We start from the raw sequence: 17104 nt of genomic DNA on the forward strand, positions 1-17104 counted from the left end.
TCCACCCAGTTCACTGAGTAACTGGTTTTGCTCACAGTGACGTAAACAAATTCAAAGAGTGTGAAAACCTAAGAGGGCGACTTCCACTTTTTGTGTTTAGTCAGAGTTTTATGACTGAAAACAGCAGAGCAGGGTGTGCTCTGCTGTGTGGTACTTGACATCGGCCTGGGTCTTGTTTAAAGACCACTTTTCGAGGGTCTCAGTCTCGTCTCAGAATCAGCATCTCAGTCTCGGACATACCGGACTCTGGATTTTTTTGAGGCCAGTCGAAAACACAGTAGATTTATTTGTTAAGATAATTACTGTGATTGGATTTGAAACATCCGTACTACAGATGTCAGTGTTTTGTGTAGGCTAACATTAAGAGTATTAGAAAACAATAATAATAAATAATAGCATAATAATAACAAGTTTTTTATTGCACATTTTATCTCTAATTTGATTACATTCATTTTCAGTAAATGCTACAAGGTGTTTTTCATTTTGGTGTTCTCCAGATGCTGACAGCGAGGCTGAGGATGGCAACTGAGAAGAGCAACGCAACCAGCAGACGAAGAAGCACTGGACACAGGTAAGGAGGAGCTGGAGGAGGAGCTGGAGGAGGTGATGTTGGAGGAGATGGAGTAAGTGATGAAGGAGGTGATGGAGGAATTGATGGAGGCAATGATGGAGGAATTGATGAAAGGGATGATAGAGGAGGTGATGGAGGAATTGATGGAGGCAGTGGAGGAGGAGGTGATGGTGGAGGTGACGGAGGAGGGGATGCAGGAGTAGCTGGAAAACAAGCTCATTATCAAGAGAAAGGAGAATAATGGTTAAAATCATCTCGAGTTAATTCAGTCTGTTCTCATTCTGTAGTCGTCAAAAATTGCCGCTTTTACAGCGATTTCGGTAAAAGATCCCAAAGCCAAAGGCCACCACTCATGGCTGTATGATACGCAGTCAGGCGGCGTCAGCTGAGAACAGAACCGGTCGCGGTTTTATTACACACCTGCAGACGGCTGGACGCCACCTGCCGCAGCAGACAGACTTAGTATTTGTTGGTGTTTTTGTTCTCTAATCCCAGCATGTGCTTTTGTTAACATCCCTGCATTGGTAGCGGCATCCCGACACATCAACAACAGACACTGAAAGATACCTAGAATGTAACATGCAGACATGAAAGTCCACTAACAAAGCGGCAATATGTGACGACTTTGGATTGTAACGTTTTGGTTCAAAATGTGCCAAAACATCCAGCTAAAAAAATCCTAAGTATGAGGCAAAAGGCTAATATGATCACAGAAAACACTGACTGGATAATGTTAATGATGCACTGTGATATAAAGTGCCTCCGGACAAAGACAGCAGTTACCTGATGACATCACGGTCAGTCTTGCAGCTGGTTCATTATTGCAGAAGTATTTTGCAGTGTCTGAGACGTTAGCTCTAACAATGTGCAAGGATTTATCTGCCAACGATCCGAAGCGTTTGTACGGGTCGTGGATGAGTCTTATGTCTCTTTCACCATCAACTGTCAGTATGTCGACTCTGTGTCCGCAACTCTCTCTGCTCCACGTCACTTTACCCGCCACAGACCGAGGACAGGGCAGAGTGATGGAGTCCTTCTCCTTTATTACTTTATGGATTATTTCTGTAAAAGAAGCACAGTTTTTCATTTAAATCACAGAGGAGGACATCTGTAATACTGTGAGGAAGTCTTGTTTACCATGTGATTTACTATATTTAACTGTCAATTTAAAACAACTTATTCTCATTCTGGAGTCATCAAATACCGACATTTGGTCAGTGATTTCCACATCAGACACTGACGATAAAAGCCATCCTTTTGCGGCAGTATAATATGCCACCGGACAACAACATAACATAAGGTGGTGGTCCCCAACTGGTGGGTCATGGTCCAAAAGTGGGTCGAACAGACTGCAAATGACTCGCAACCATGCCAAGTTTGTGAAAAAATACACTTTATTTGGCAATAAAACTACTTATACCCTTTCCCACCATAATAAGCGCATATACATAGTTCTTTGGCACAGGTAAACCAGCTAAAAATAGGCTGCAGACTGCTTTCCCATTGCAAATGGAGCAGAACTGTGTACAGGGTTCTGGTGCAGACAAGTATGCATTTCTGTGTATGTGTTGTTTTTCGGTGTGCCACATTTGAAATTATGGACAGGCTGGAGAATAGGTTCAATGCTATTTAATAATAATAACAACAACAACAATAATAATAATAATAATAATAATAATACTACTAATAATAATAATAATAATAATAAGGATTATAATGATAATAATAATAACTGCAGAACAGAAAAAAGCAGCAGAAATGGAGGCTTGCAAAAACAGAAGGTGTTAACGGTGCTGCTCGGGCAGACTACTGCAGAGGTGTTTAGCAGTTTTTTTGTGCAGTTGCACAAAATCAAGTTTCAAACATCAAGTTTCGGGTAAAGTAAGTATGTCAGTGACATAAATACGCAATGTTGTTAACATAAGTCCATGATGGATCGACATAAGTTATGTAACACTTTCAAATTAAGTTTCGGTTTTATACAGGACACAGTGGTCTTCTGAGTGAAAATCCATCTCCTCTATGCAGTCCTCTGCACTCTTTATACTACTTCACTTGGTTTGAGCATCAAATGATAATAATAATAATAAATAATAATAATTGATCATTTTTAAATAAATAAATAATGAATAAAATATTACATTACCTGCATTGTAGCCAAGAGCAAAGGCCAACAAGCAGCAAAAGATGTTCATGTTCATCCTTTTACACACTGATATGAATCAATACTGTGACCACAGCATCTGTCCCAGCTCTGAAACAGAAGTGTGGGTGTATTTATGAATTTCGTGAACATGAAACCACAATGTCAAAATTTCTTTTTATGGTCATCAAAAACTGCTCTCTCTACTGCGAGTGAACAGAGAGGAAGCCAAAATACACCCACTACCCTCTTGTGCTGGTGACGTCATATAGAGCCAGACTCCATCAAATTGCATAGCTGTCAATCATGAAGTCAAACCCTGTTTTTTTATGGCATCAAATAACTCATTTAAACCAAAATTACCAGAAAAACACTCGATGCCCAACATTTAGGCACTGGATAATAAACTGATTGACTGTTGTGCCTTCATCAGTTTTCAACAGGATTTCAGGAACTGTGACTCAATCACTTATATATATATATACACATACATACATACATACACACACACATATATATATATATAATACCAATAATAATAATAATAATAATATACATTTTATTTATATAGCACCTTGAAAGCACATTTTTAAAAGTGCTTTGACAAGCAAAGCAAAGCAGAGGCAATTAACCCTGGAGGTGACAGAACAGGCCAGACAAGAGTTAAGGTAAAATAAAACATAATATTAGCGGCAGAAACATGTTAGAATAATATAATAACAAAATAAAGGCAAAATACACCGAACATTAATAATAATGATAATAATAAGCAGGTTTAAGACACAGTAAAACAAAATAGGTTATGAGATAAATGAAAAGATAAATTAAAAGAAAATGTATATTAAAAATTCAAAATGGTATAGTATGATATGATATATAATGCTGAACAAAGGCCAGACAAGAGTTAAGCTAGAATTAATTACGACAATCACAGCAGAAATGTTGAAAAAAAAATGTTAGAATAGTATGACGACAAAATAAAGCCAGTAAACACATAACTTTAATAATGATATAATAATAATAATAATAATAATAATAATGATGATGATGATGATGATGATGATTAATAATAATAATAATAATGATAATGATAATAATAATAATAATAATAATAATAATAATAATAATAATAATAATAATAATAATAATAATAATAAATAATGATAATAATAATAATAATAATAATAATAATAATAATAATAATAATAATAATAAATAATGATAATTATTAGCAGGATTAAGACAATGAGACATAAAAGTGTCGCAGACTCTAACATCATCAAATTTGTGACTAATCATCTCTTTAAAGAAACCAACAGAGATATTTTTAAGAACTGGGCACAGGTGTTGTTAACATGTAAGTCATGTTTGTGAGTCACGTCTGCCAACAAATAATAACTCAGTCGTCCACTTCTCCGGTTGCATCAGTGGTAGAAGTAGTAACAGCAGTTTCCTGGACTGGATGAGGCTGTACGCTGATGACAGCTGAGTTTTCGTTGCTCTTGTTTTGGTGTGATGGAGTATCTGAGTTCATTTTCTGTTTCTGATGTGAGTCGTTGCTATTTGCTGAGCTGCAAAACAGAGAAGATAACATAAATGAATGATTTTAACACAACTTTTCAATTTTAACATTCCAGTCAGCACGTTTTGGTTATTACGTGGAACACGGGGATAGTTTTATCTGACTTCCAACATAATCTGTTTGTCAGCAGAATATTTCTCATTTTTTTAATTTCGGGGAAATCTGGTAGAAAGTTGACAATAAGAACAGATCAGTTTTTGCTGCAGAGCCAAAAATAGCAATAGTGTCACCATGTGGTTGTTAGTGAAACATTTTACAGTGGGGTTGTACTCCTTGAACTGTAGAGTTTAGTAGCGATACATTTAATAGACACAGGTAAATAAGCCAAAGTCTATTTAACCACATACAAGTGCACCACTTTTTCAACTTCAACTTTTTCCTTCTTTTAACCCTTTTTTTTCAAATAAATCTAGTTTGTACATAACCTTATATTATTGATGATCTAATGGTCAACATAATAAATAACACCCAAAAACGTTTTATTATGACCATACACTTTTTATTAAATTTATGCAACTAAATTTCGATGACATATGCACACTTCAACTTTGATTTGTGCTAATTAATTTGATTATATTTGGTGAGAAGACATCTAAAATTTCCATAACTAACTTCACATTAGTCAGATTCCATTGGAATTTTTAGGTATAAACACTGCAAGTGCTTCCTTGTTTACATTATCTGAATTTATGATTTTCATTTTTAATGATTTTGCAAATGACATTTTTTTCCCTTGTTTCTAAACATGACTTCTTGAGAGTGTATTGTGATGCAGGACAGCTAAACATTTTCAGATTGTTTTAGGTCAGATTATATTAACCTTTCCTCCAGTAGGTGAAGGTGATGCTGGTCATGGTGATTAAATAGATTATTCCGATCACCGTACGAACACACATCTGCCACAGATAAAGAGACGCTGCAAGACAGAAATGAATGAATGAATCTGATGAACCTGCAGGTGAAAATTCTGCAAACATTAAACATTTAGATCAGTTTTATCAAGTCTTTTTTTACTTCTCTTCATAGTAGTCTGTAGTGTCTGTACCTGTTTCTGTCACAGCTGTTGATGGTTCAGTTGTTGCTGCTGCTGTTGTTTGCGTTTTGTTGCTTCCTGTGTGGAAGAGTTGAAATATATATTACAAGGTATAAATTCACACTTAAATTAGTTTAACAATTTTAACATTTACATCACTTTTATAGGGCAAAACATAAAATGTCATTATACAGACAAATAAATAAAATGCAACTATTGAAAATACAGTGTCATCTGCATATGATGTGACAGTATTAAACTTGCTTCTGCTTTGCCTTGTTTGTCAAAGCACATTGTAAACTTTGTGTTTAAAAGTACTATATGAATAAAGTTAATATTATTATTATTTACTGAGCATAATTCTAAGTTGTTTTTCAGGCTGTTGGTGTACTCTTTTCATCCTTTGTGTGCATTTCTACTTCTTTTTTTTTTTTTTTTTGCTGTTGTTAAATGCAGATTTCAGTTATCCAAAAATTTTCTCCACTTTTGGATTCTTTGTTCATCATGGAGACAAATTTTCCTCAAAAATTAAATATAACACGCATTGATTAATTGATTTACCAGTTATCATTTTGGGGGTAATTGAAGTTTAATTTTACCTGATGATGGGATCACTATCAGCTCCACGGCTGGTTCATTATTACAGAAGTATAATCCAGCGTCTGAGATAGTAACTTTTGTAATGCCAAAAAACTTTTTTCCAAACGATTTGTATCGTTTTTCGGGGTCTGGAATGTGTTTTATATTCCCGTGACCATCAGCTGTAATAATGTCAACTTTGTTTCCATGACTCTCTCGGCTCCACGTCACTTTACCCTCCACAGAATCAGGACAATATAGGAAGGTGAAGTCATCCTCATTAGCTGTTCTATAGATAATTGCTGCAAAAAACAGAATTTTCAATAAATATTAAGCATTAACATTTAATTGCAAATTGAATTTGATTTTGTTAATTGGTGTTTCAACTGACACAAGCTTCAAGACCTCACAATACAGAGCAGATTAAATGTACTTTATGACTGATTTTTATTAACATCATTGATGCATCAAATACAGTTTGGTGTCAGGACGTAAGTCAGATATATTGATAACTTATGCAAGATAAAATCTCTGTATTTTAACTTTCAACAAACAGTTTAACAAAAAATGGCCCAAAAATTAGTCCAGACATTTTTTTACAAGTTTTCCATTTTTTTCCATGTTTTTTGTAAGAAATCACACCAGTGTGCTCAGGGATCAAAGGGTTAACTGTGCACAACAAACTTAGACACATAGAAAACCAAAACTTAAAAGTTACAAGAAAATTATCTGAAAATAAGAACAAAAAAACAAAAAAAAATGTTTAAAATATAAAGACATATATAGGTATCTTTTATATAGTTTATAATATGTTTTCTGTAACATAATTTTATATATAAAATTGTAATATAGAATATAATAATAAATATAGTTTTCCAGACATTTTCTGGGGTAATTTTCCAATAATTCTCCCATCTTTTAAAAAAAAATCCCTTGAAGGTAATTTTCTTGTTACCTTTTACTTATTTCTTGGCGTTTATGTGACATTTTTTTTATGTGCCTTTTTTCCTGTTTTTTTTTTAAGAAATCAAACTGATTAGCTCAGCTGTCAAAGGTTGAAATAGCTTGTGAAAGGCATCTAAACACAGTAGAAGAAAACTGATGTCGATCCGGGTTTCAAAGGGTTAACAGGTGAAGAGTAAGTGATTAATATGTAAAGTTCTTACCTGCAGTGACATTACAGCCCAGAATAAAGGCCAACAGACGGCTGAAGATATTCACCTTCATCTTCAAACCAAAAGACTCAGGACACAGAATAATGAGCGACCTCGTCTCGTATCTGGGTTGACAACAGGAACTGTGTGGGTACAGACGTCTTTGTCTCAAAAACAAAATGCACACATCAGCGTCTTTTTGTGTCTTCAAAGACCACAAAAGTTCTTTTCAGCCTTTTAGGTCGAGTATGTGAGTTCTTAAGAGATCTGTGTTGCTACTGAGAAGTAACAAGTAACAAACAAGTATTGTGTTTTTTCTGCTAACACTTAAACTGGTCAGTCCTCGGCGTAAAATGCAGTGTTATTGTCCATAGATGCAAATATTTTCTTTTCTGCTGTCTGGATTAGGTTTAAATATGGGACGATTTCTTTAAAAAAACAAAAAGAAAAAGGAAAAAACAGCAATAACCAACCTGGTAGGAGATGTACCAGAAACTGCAAGAAATTGGTAAATTCAAAAAATGATTTTAGAAAAGCGAAGGAAACATTTCTAGGGAAAAAAGAAAAGATCTAGGGGAAAACTATATTTATAATTATCATAATTATATATCCTAAAATAATGTTACATAATTTTTCATTTTCTAATTTATCCATTTTTTAAACTTTTTTTAAAACCTTATTTTCAGGCATTTTTTGTACATTTAACTAATTTCCTTTAAATATTTGGTGAATTTCATGTTTAATTGCTCACTGCCTTATTCTCATGCTTTGTTTTTTAAGGATCCAATTTGCTCAGGTTTCAAAGGGTTAAAGTTACACAAAATTAAAGGAATGGCAGCTTTGAGTGACAGGTGGCTGCTGTCTGTTGATAATAAACAGAAAACAAAGCAGAGATAAACTCAGTTTATTTTTATACACAAGTTCACAAGAAAAGAAATAGAGAAGGATGCAGAAATCATTTGGTTTAAGAGGTGAGAAACCACGGAGAGAGAAACATAATTACTGAAAGTACTCAAACCAGCTGAATAAAAGCATCTTAGCATCTCTGTTTAGGAGTTCCCCCTCTCCCAAATGTCTGCTTGGAGGTTTTGATAAATACTGGCATTTCGTTGCAGCTTAAAATCTAACATCGCCATAATTTCTCTGTCTCGTATAAAACTTAAGAAGATCTCGGTCACTTCTTCCATCCACACAGACTGCACCATGTTTCTGAGAGTGTCATATGACTCTTTGTTGTACATTACGTCACCTATAAAAGCCAGCTATCCTGCCTGCCTGCCTGTATAAAGCTATAAAAGTGTTTCCATTGCAGTTTTGTAAAATATGGCCTTTGTAAATTGCCTGAAATACCTCATGTTTGCATGAGGTGGTATTGGTGATGTTTTCTTTTTTTGCAAAAAAATGGGACTTTTTTCTAAATTGGTATGTGTCCATTAGGCATATTTTATATTTACGGTTTCAATTTGTGCAATTTAAAGGGTTAATTGAGTCAAAAAAAGACTGCGCAGGATGTCCACCTCTGTGACTCAGACACCTGAGAGGAAACACAAGAGAGAGGAAATGTTTCAAAGGAAAATGCCTGATTCAGAATATCCTAAAGAAATATGCTGTTGACAGCTGAGGTTTTACCGCTTTTGTTTCTGTGAGACGAGGATCAGAGATCATCTTCTGTTTCTGCTGTGTGTCGCTGATATTTGTCGAGCTACAGAAGAGAAAAATAAACATGAAGAAAAAAGATTTTAAAAAATATTTATATATTTATCAATGTCATCATTTAAAACAGCATGTTTATGGTTAGACATGACTTCTGTTTTTGTCTGTTTGTTAGCCAAAACTCCCCAAAACTGCTTTTTCAGAAATGTTGGACAAAGAGAAAGTGATTTGTTTTTGGTGCAGATTCAAATAGCAACAGCGCCACAGTGTGGCCATTCAGTCACGTTACATTTGATTCCCACAAATAAAACTAACTTTGTACAAGCGATGTAAATGTGCACAGGACACTTTAACCCTACTTTATTTGTTTAGTTTTTTCTAAATAAATATTCACCAAAAATCTTGATGAAAAATGTTTGTATTTATCAGTGTCAGTGTTAGTGTTTATGTTTATAGTTATTATTATACCTGTTTTCCAACTTTGTCTTTTTATTTAGCAGAATATTTTTAAATCTACTATTTTTATTTCAACCATACATACTTTTAAATTATTTGTCATCACATGTAAAACATATTTGGTGACTCTTATTTATTGTTTTTGACCAGTTTCTATATATATTTTTTAAGTGTGGCCTACTTGATATAACACAATGCATGAATGTATTGTGCAATTACAACTGAATATAGATGACGTGCATATTTAATTTGATCAGTCTTCATAGAGTTGATGACATTTGACCTCTAGGTGGTGCTGCAGAAACATGATTAATTTAAATGTTCATAACCCACTTTTCATTGGTCAGATTCAGTTGAAATTTTGCAGAGGTACAAACACTTTGTAGATGTTTACATTTTCCCACAAATTTGAAATCAGTTTTTGAATCTGACTTCATAAGTGTATTATAATGCAGCCCAGCTGAACACCTTCAGATAGTTTTAGGTTGAACGATATTCACCTTTCCTCCAGTAGGTGACAGTGATGCTGATCATGGTGATTAAATAGAGAATTATGATCGCCGTACGAACCCACATCTGCCACAGATAAGGAGACGCTGCAAGACAGAAAACATTCAGAATCAGCCCTTCAGTCAGTTTTATGTTAACGTGCATTTATACTTTCAGATATATTTACATAATGGAGGTGATTTGTTGTCAAATCTGATAAACCTGCAGGTGGAAATTCTGCAAACATTCAACATTCATGTCAGTTTAATCTTTTTCATTAGTTTAATATTTCTAAGTCGTTTTTGTCTGTACCTGTTTCTGTCACAGCTCTTGGTGGTTCGGTTGTTGCTGCTGCTGTTGTTTGCATCTTGTTGACTTCTGTGTTGAATAGTTGGAATAAATATTACAATGTAGACGATGCAGTTTACAATCAGGAGGTTAAAAAATACATTTCATTTATGCGCATGCTGTTTACTCAGTTTTACTCGACTTGAACATGTGTACTCTCAAGACAACTTTAAATGTATTCTCCAGGTATGGATAGAGAACTGAACAGGGGGGACGGTTACTTACACACACACACACACACACACACACACACACACACACACACACACAGCGATACACTGACCAACACACTGGTGGAAATGGGACCTTTGACATTTCTGCAGCCGGGAGCCTGTTGTCCTCTCTGAGATGTTCATATCTCCACGTTGCATTTTAGGCTTTTAATGTACTGTTGTTTTCCCTTCGTGTGCCTTTGTATTTCTCTTTCTTTCTTTAGCATTCTTAAGTTGGGATACCTTTAATCTTGTGTTTGCATTTAAAATGTCATTTTAACAAGTCAACATTTACATCTGCTTTATCTCACTCTTCTTTTCCTTTTTCTTTCATCCTCTCTTACCGTTCTTTGTCGGTGTCATAGCTGTAGTTTTCGGGGGTACTGATGGTGCAGTTGTTGCTCCTGCAGGTTGTCTTGTTGTAGGTTTAGCTGCAGATGTTATTGCTGTGGGTGATGCACTGACATCTTTAAAGTGAGAAAAAGGACATAATACAAGGCACAAAAGTGTACTTTACCACAGAAAGTCATGTTCACTCATTTAAAAGTATTTCGAAAATGCTGTGGCCACCAGCCTGTTAGCTTAGCTTAGCATAAAGACTGGAAACAGGTGGAAAGAGTTAGCCTGGCTCTGTCTGAGAGTTACAAAATGCACCTGCAGCACCTCTAAAGCTCACTGACCAACACATTATTTTGGTCGCTTTCTATGCACAAAAACAGAAATGTAAAAATCACTGGTCACATTTCTATTTGTCACAAATGCTATTGAATTTATAGCCTTGGTGGTGTCTGTTCAGTGTGGAACAGATAAAATATTTATCACAGAAAAAAAACTGACAGTTGCGAAAAAATTCAGCATGTCTGAAAATAGAAGAATGTTACGTTGGGTTTTTGTGGTGAGTCGATCAACATAGTTCTCACGAAGTAAACCACTTGATCACAGACCAGGGTGTGTACCTCACTTCCTTTTCTGAAGATTCAGTCTCTTAAGATTAATTTTAGGTCAGTATTAAACCTGCTCACTGCTCTGTACATGTATGTATTTATACGTTTATCGTCTTTTTTGAAAAAATGCTGTTTTCTTATTTCACCAATGAAAATGTCTGCTGTCTCTCACCTTTGATCACGTTCAGATACACGGCAGGTTTTCCACCACAGTAGTAAAGTCCAGAGTGTCCAAGCTCCACAGCTGTTATAATCAGAGTGTTGTCAACAGGTGAAACATAAAAACTTTTTTGTTGTTGTATGTCACCAGAGCCTCTGCTCCATGTTGGACCTGATCCTCCAAAATCATGAGGGCATGTTAAAGTGACCCTGGTCCCCTCTGTAGCATCACGTCTGATTGTCCCTGTACAGAAGAAAGATATACTTGATGAATTTGTTATTTATATCCTCAGTGGTGTCCCACATGTTCTACATTTTCTCTCAAGTGATTATTGAAATATTCAAACTTAACTTTAAACTGTGCTGAATATCAGGGGTGAGCTGAGAGAAATGTCCAAATACAGAAGCAGGATTTAATGTTACTTCATAAATATATGCTATTTCATCGGCATGATATTTACTCTTACAGCACAAGCTTACAATTGAGATTTGGTTTTTAAAAAAAAAAGAAAGAAAGAAAACAAAAGAGAAACTCTATCAGAACAAAAACTCTGAGTGTGATGTTACCTGATGGGATCACCGTCAGCTCCACAGCTGCTTCATTGTTACAGAAATATCTTCCAGAGTCTGAGGTGGTAACTCCTCTAATGGCTAGAGACTTATCTGCCACCGAACTGTATCGTTTGCCCGGATCAGAAATGTGTTTTATCTCCCTGTCGCCAACAACTGTCAATATGTCAAACTTGTTTCCATCAGTCTCTCTGCTCCACGTCACGTCTCCGCTCACAGAGTGAGGACACGGTAGAGAGACTGTGGTCCTTTCTTTGACTATTTCATGGAGTATTTCTGCAAAAGAAACATAATTTTCAGTAAATAGGAAAGATTACATTTAAGTGTCACATGATCCAGTTGGTGTTTAAGTCAACTCTATCAGACACCACTGACACAAGCTCTGATACCTCACAGAGCACGCTGCCTGTACTTTATGAATTCTTATTATTAACATTGTTAATAGTGTAATAAATAACCAATAATAGGTGAGATGTTATGGATGAATACAAAAAGCTCTCACCTGCAGTGACATTGCAGCCCAGAATAAAGGCCACCAGGCAGCTAAAGATATTTACCCTCATCCTCAAACACACTGAAATGATTAAATGAACAGAATAACGTCTGACCGCTGCATTTATTTCTGATGAGAACAGGAACTGTGTGGTTAGACATGTTGTGCCTCAAGTGAAAACACATCTGCAACACCCATCAGTGTCTTTGTTTGGTCGATGAGCACTGAAGGTTTTTTTATGTGAACATTTAAGTTCAGTGCATGCATTTTTTTTTTCATTGTTTTTTACCAACAACACCTTTTGTGATCAGATTAATTTTTGGAGGAGTAGTGTAGGCATTTTTGTATGTAATGGTTATTTTTTGCACCATCCTGAACATGCAGATCCTGGTGACATCAACAATATTTCAGCGCTCTTTTAAATAGTTTTATCACATTAAGCCACTTGTCAGCAACCCCGTTTATAAAGATGCATAAAAGCTTCAAAAATCACACTGGGGTATTTACTGACGTGTTTTAATTGGAAGACGACAAGCTGCTCACAACCCAGAAGCAACGCAACAAATGCTGGTGACAGGCAGTACGTCAGGAGAGAAACACACCGAGGAAACTAGTTTCTATGACACACACCAGGAAGCTGAAAACAAGCATTTCAGTATAAAACAAACAATCAAAAAAACAAATATATAAATATAAATTCACTATCTTGTTCTAAGAGTGTGCTGATTGGTTTGATATTTTGTTGAAATTTGATAGTTTGCTGAAATAAACTCTGATACACAGAAGTAGTAACAGTAGTAGGCGTCTCAGCAGGCAGAATGACTGTTTCCTTTTGGATCGAATGATGACGTATGCTGATGACAGTTGAGTTTTTATCGCTCTTGTTCCTGCATGACGAAGGATCACAGATCATTTTCTGTTTCTGCTGTGTGTCGCTGCTATTCGTCGAGCTGCAGACCAGAGAAGATAAACATGGATAGGAACATTATTATTATCAGGAACATGCTAATGGTTAGACATGACCTCCAACTATTTCTTATTGTTTGTTATTTCGGTTTGAATGACATCTGCTGAAAGTTTTGACAACAAGTGATCAGTTTTAGCTGCAGATCCAACAGTGCCGCCATGTGGCCGTCAGAGAGCATTTAAAGTGGAAGTGTAGAGTTAGAGTTTTTGTTATATTTTTTTGACATTTTTTGTCTTTTAATCCAATATTTTCAAATAAATCTTCACTAAAGTCATTATATGGTTACAAGTTATTTATTGTCAAATTAAGAACATATTCAGTGACCCTTAAAAAAGTTTCTATATGACTGTTTCTGCTTTACACTTTTGTAAGTGTGGTCTATTTAATATAAACTGCCATAATCCTTGAATGCATTGCAGAAGTGACGTTAAATTTAGAAGACAAATGCACATATTGACTTTGATCCCTGCTGATAAATTTGGCATTTGACCTCTCTGTGGCGCTACAACAACATGAAATTTAAATGTCTACAACTGACTTTTGATATTCCGAGGCATTTCTGATATTACATTGAGTTTTGTTTATAGTGACTCGTGTTACTCAAATTTTAAATTGAGTAAGTTTTTAAATGTTAATTGAATCCTTTTTCAGTTTCCAGACCTTAATTTACTAGAGTATTTTACGATGCAGACCAACTGAATATTTTCAGGTCAGACAATATTCACCTTTCCTCCAGAAGTTGACAGTGATGCTGATCATGGTGATTAAATAAAGAATTACGATCACCGTACGAACCCACATCTGCCACAGATAAAGAGACGCTGAAAGAAACATTCAGGATCAGACCTTCAGTCAGTGCTATGTTAATGTGCATTTATACTTTCAGTTATATTTACATCATTGAAGTGATTTGTTGTCAAATCTGGAAATTCTGCAAACATTCAACATTTAGATCAGTTTAATCTTTTTCATTAGATTTATATTTTTAAGTCTGTTTTTGTCTGTACCTGTTTCTGTCACAGCTGTTGATGGTTCAGTTGCTGCTGCTGCTGTTGTTTGTATCTTGTTGCTTCCTGTGTGGAACAGTTGAAATATATATTACAAGGTAGAAAATGCAGTTAATAATTGCTAATTTAAAAACAGCAACAACAATTAGAAATACAGTCTCATCTGCATATAATGTAGAGACAATATTTAACACGTACCCTTGGTTTGTATGGATTACTGAACATCACTCAAAGTTGCATTTCAGGCTTTCAGTGTTCTTTTCTTCGTCTTTTGTGTGCATTTATATTTCTCTTTGTAATTAATTTTAAGTTCTTTGAGTTTGTTCTTACCTTTTAGAGTTTCCGGTTTTCTTGTTTGTCTTAAACCCTTTTAAAACCTGGATTGACGTCACTATTCTTGTGCTTCATTTAGATGCCTTTCATAGGTATATAAACCTTTGAACTTGAGAAAATCAGTTTGAATTCTTAAAAAAAAACATAGGGGGAAAAGGTGATGAGCGATTTGCCAGGAAATGTCCCACAAACTGCAAAAAAAGGTGTCCATTTAGAATAATATTTTTCAGAAAGCCAGGGGAAAGTTTCTGGGGGATTTGTCCAGAGGAAAAAGAAAAAAAGCTTGAAAAAAAATAATAATTCAATGTTACTGTTGATCCGATGTTGTTGACACAAAGACTCTTGTACACCTTCATTTGGTTCAACGTGTTGCAGAATCATTTATGATATAGATCACCTCCACACCAGGCAAATCTACCAACCCAAAGGAAAAATCGCTTTTTTTTAAGGGTAGGGATCGCATCCAATGTGTTTAGAAATGTTCTAATGATATCTGCTGTGTTCAGGTCCACGTGAAGCTTTAGCATATTCACTTTCCTCGATTTCCAACCGGTGCTCGTAAATTCCAGCCCCCCATATGACTTTTGTGCATCTTAGGGATGTGACTGCAAACAAGATTTTGGTTCATTTTAAACCAAAACCTGGAACATAACCTGCTTCGGTCCAAGTTAAGTTTGCAACAAAAGTTACCATCTAGGTGATCTACCAAGTTAAAAGAGAGCCACCCTAGTAGCAGCTCAGCAAGTGTTCAGCCAGGTAAAATTACTTTTTTGTCAGTGGAGTCTTTGGTCTTGGTGGCTTTGAAGTTCCCTATCAGAAAGGGCTGTGTGTTTATGAAGCACTGAGCGTACAACTGGATGAGTGATATCTGTATTGTTTGTTTTGCTGTTTTTGAACGTGGACCCCTACGAGCTTCACTGACCTGCGAGTTCATCAAGAATTTCTCTTTCTTTCGATTCTTGTTTCATTGGGGAGGTATGCAAGAAAAATTAGGTTTTCTTAATAAATTTCACATAAGATAGGTGAGGTTTGTGATATAAAAAATATCGTTTGGGAGGGTTGAGTATTCCTTTGAAGTTTTATTTTACCTGAAGGGATCACCGTCAGCTCCATGGCTGGTTCACTGTTACAGAAGTATAATCCAGCATCTGAGATGGTAGCTCTCAAAATGCCGAGTATCTTTTTTCCAAACGATCTGAATCTTTTGTTTGGGTCGTGAATGTGTTTTATGTCTTCGTGACCATCAGTTGTCATAACGTCAATTCTGTTTCCACGACTCTCTCTGCTCCACGTCACTTTACCCGTCACAGAATCAGGACAATTCAGAAAAACATGGCCATCTTCCGTAGTTATTCTGTTTATTATTGCTGCAAAAGACACAGAATTTCCATAAATATGTACCTTCGCATTTAACTGTCGAATGCACATTGAATTTGATTTTGTTAATTGGTGTTTTAACTGACAAGCTTCAAGACCTCACAGTGCAGAGTAGAATAAATATGGATAATATTAAATAAATACTTAATGAGTTATTATTAACATTATTGGTGCATCAAATACAGTTGAGTTTCAGGATTCAGAAGTCAGATATACTGATGACTAGGTTTTGCAAAACAAAATGTTACCAATAATAAATGTATTTTAACAGGTGAAGAGTCAGTGATTAATATAGAAAGTTCTTACCTGCAGTGAAATTACAGCCCAGAATAAAGGCCAGCAGGCAGCTGAAGATTTTCACCCTCATCTTCCCACAGACTGAAAGAGTCAGGACACAGAACGATGTGTGCCCTCGTCTTGTATCTGGGTCGACAACAGGAACTGTGTGGGTACATATTTCTCGAAAACAAATGCTTACGCAGTCTTTTTGTGGTCAAAGACCACCTAAGTTTCCTTTAGTGTGAGTACATGAGTCCTTAAATCTTTCACCAACAACACAATGTGTTGCTACTGAGAAGTATTGATTTTTCCACTGACACTTTCACTGCTCAGTCCCCAGCGTGTTTTCTTTCATATGTGTTTATTATTTATTTTCTGTCCGCGAGGTTGGTTTTGTGGAAAATGTAACGCCCTTTGGATTAGGTTTCAACCTGTCAGATAATTAATATTACAAAAAAACTGCAAAAGCTCATCCTTCAATAATATTCTCGTATTTGTTTGTCTGGCCTGTCCCTCCTCCTCTCCTCTCACTCCAGGACCTGCCATCCCCAAACTATCCACTAGATGTCCTCAGACTTTCCATCCAGTCCCTGTCAGCTAACGCCCCCTCTCAGGTACACACCAAGCCCCCAGGCAGCGTGCCAGGCTCTGAAGACAGTTTTACCTATAGTGGCCAAAAGAGTAAATACACCCTAATTACACTCAGATAAACTCATATTTTTATGGAAATGTTCACAAGAAAAGACACAGAGAAG

The 17104-nt window shown here is 35.7% G+C and overlaps 1 protein-coding gene across 1 annotated transcript; it reads right to left on the reverse strand.

The window, feature by feature from the left end:
- Nucleotides 1-3253: 3253 nt before the first annotated feature.
- On the reverse strand, nt 3254-15917 carry LOC121958105 (uncharacterized). Its single transcript, XM_088090761.1, has 13 exons — nt 14361-15917; nt 12396-13336; nt 11891-12169; nt 11337-11567; nt 10565-10687; nt 9973-10038; nt 9672-9767; nt 8730-8764; nt 7075-7291; nt 5929-6210; nt 5342-5407; nt 5117-5212; nt 3254-4285 (listed from the first exon to the last, which is right to left on the reverse strand). The coding sequence occupies exons 2-13, from the start codon at nt 12454-12456 to the stop codon at nt 4245-4247; spliced, it is 1593 nt and encodes a 530-aa protein (XP_087946887.1). The 5' UTR covers nt 12457-13336; nt 14361-15917; the 3' UTR covers nt 3254-4244.
- Nucleotides 15918-17104: the final 1187 nt, after the last annotated feature.

Source organism: Plectropomus leopardus, chromosome 17 (genome assembly GCF_026936395.1).
Source record: "Plectropomus leopardus strain MGB_pleo_1.0 chromosome 17, ASM2693639v1, whole genome shotgun sequence".
Lineage (NCBI taxonomy): Eukaryota > Metazoa > Chordata > Actinopteri > Perciformes > Serranidae > Plectropomus > Plectropomus leopardus.

Bases quoted from the DNA above. Each gene is read 5' to 3' on its own strand.
- LOC121958105 (XM_088090761.1), bottom strand. From the start codon at position 12,456: ATGAGGGTAAATATCTTTAGCTGCCTGGTGGCCTTTATTCTGGGCTGC. The intron at 11,568-11,890 runs GTAACATCACAC...TCTTCTGTACAG, and splicing joins GCTGACGGTGATCCCATCAG to GGACAATCAGACGTGATGCT. The intron at 4,286-5,116 runs GTTAATATAATC...TCTGTTTTGCAG, and splicing joins CTTCACCTACTGGAGGAAAG to CTCAGCAAATAGCAACGACT.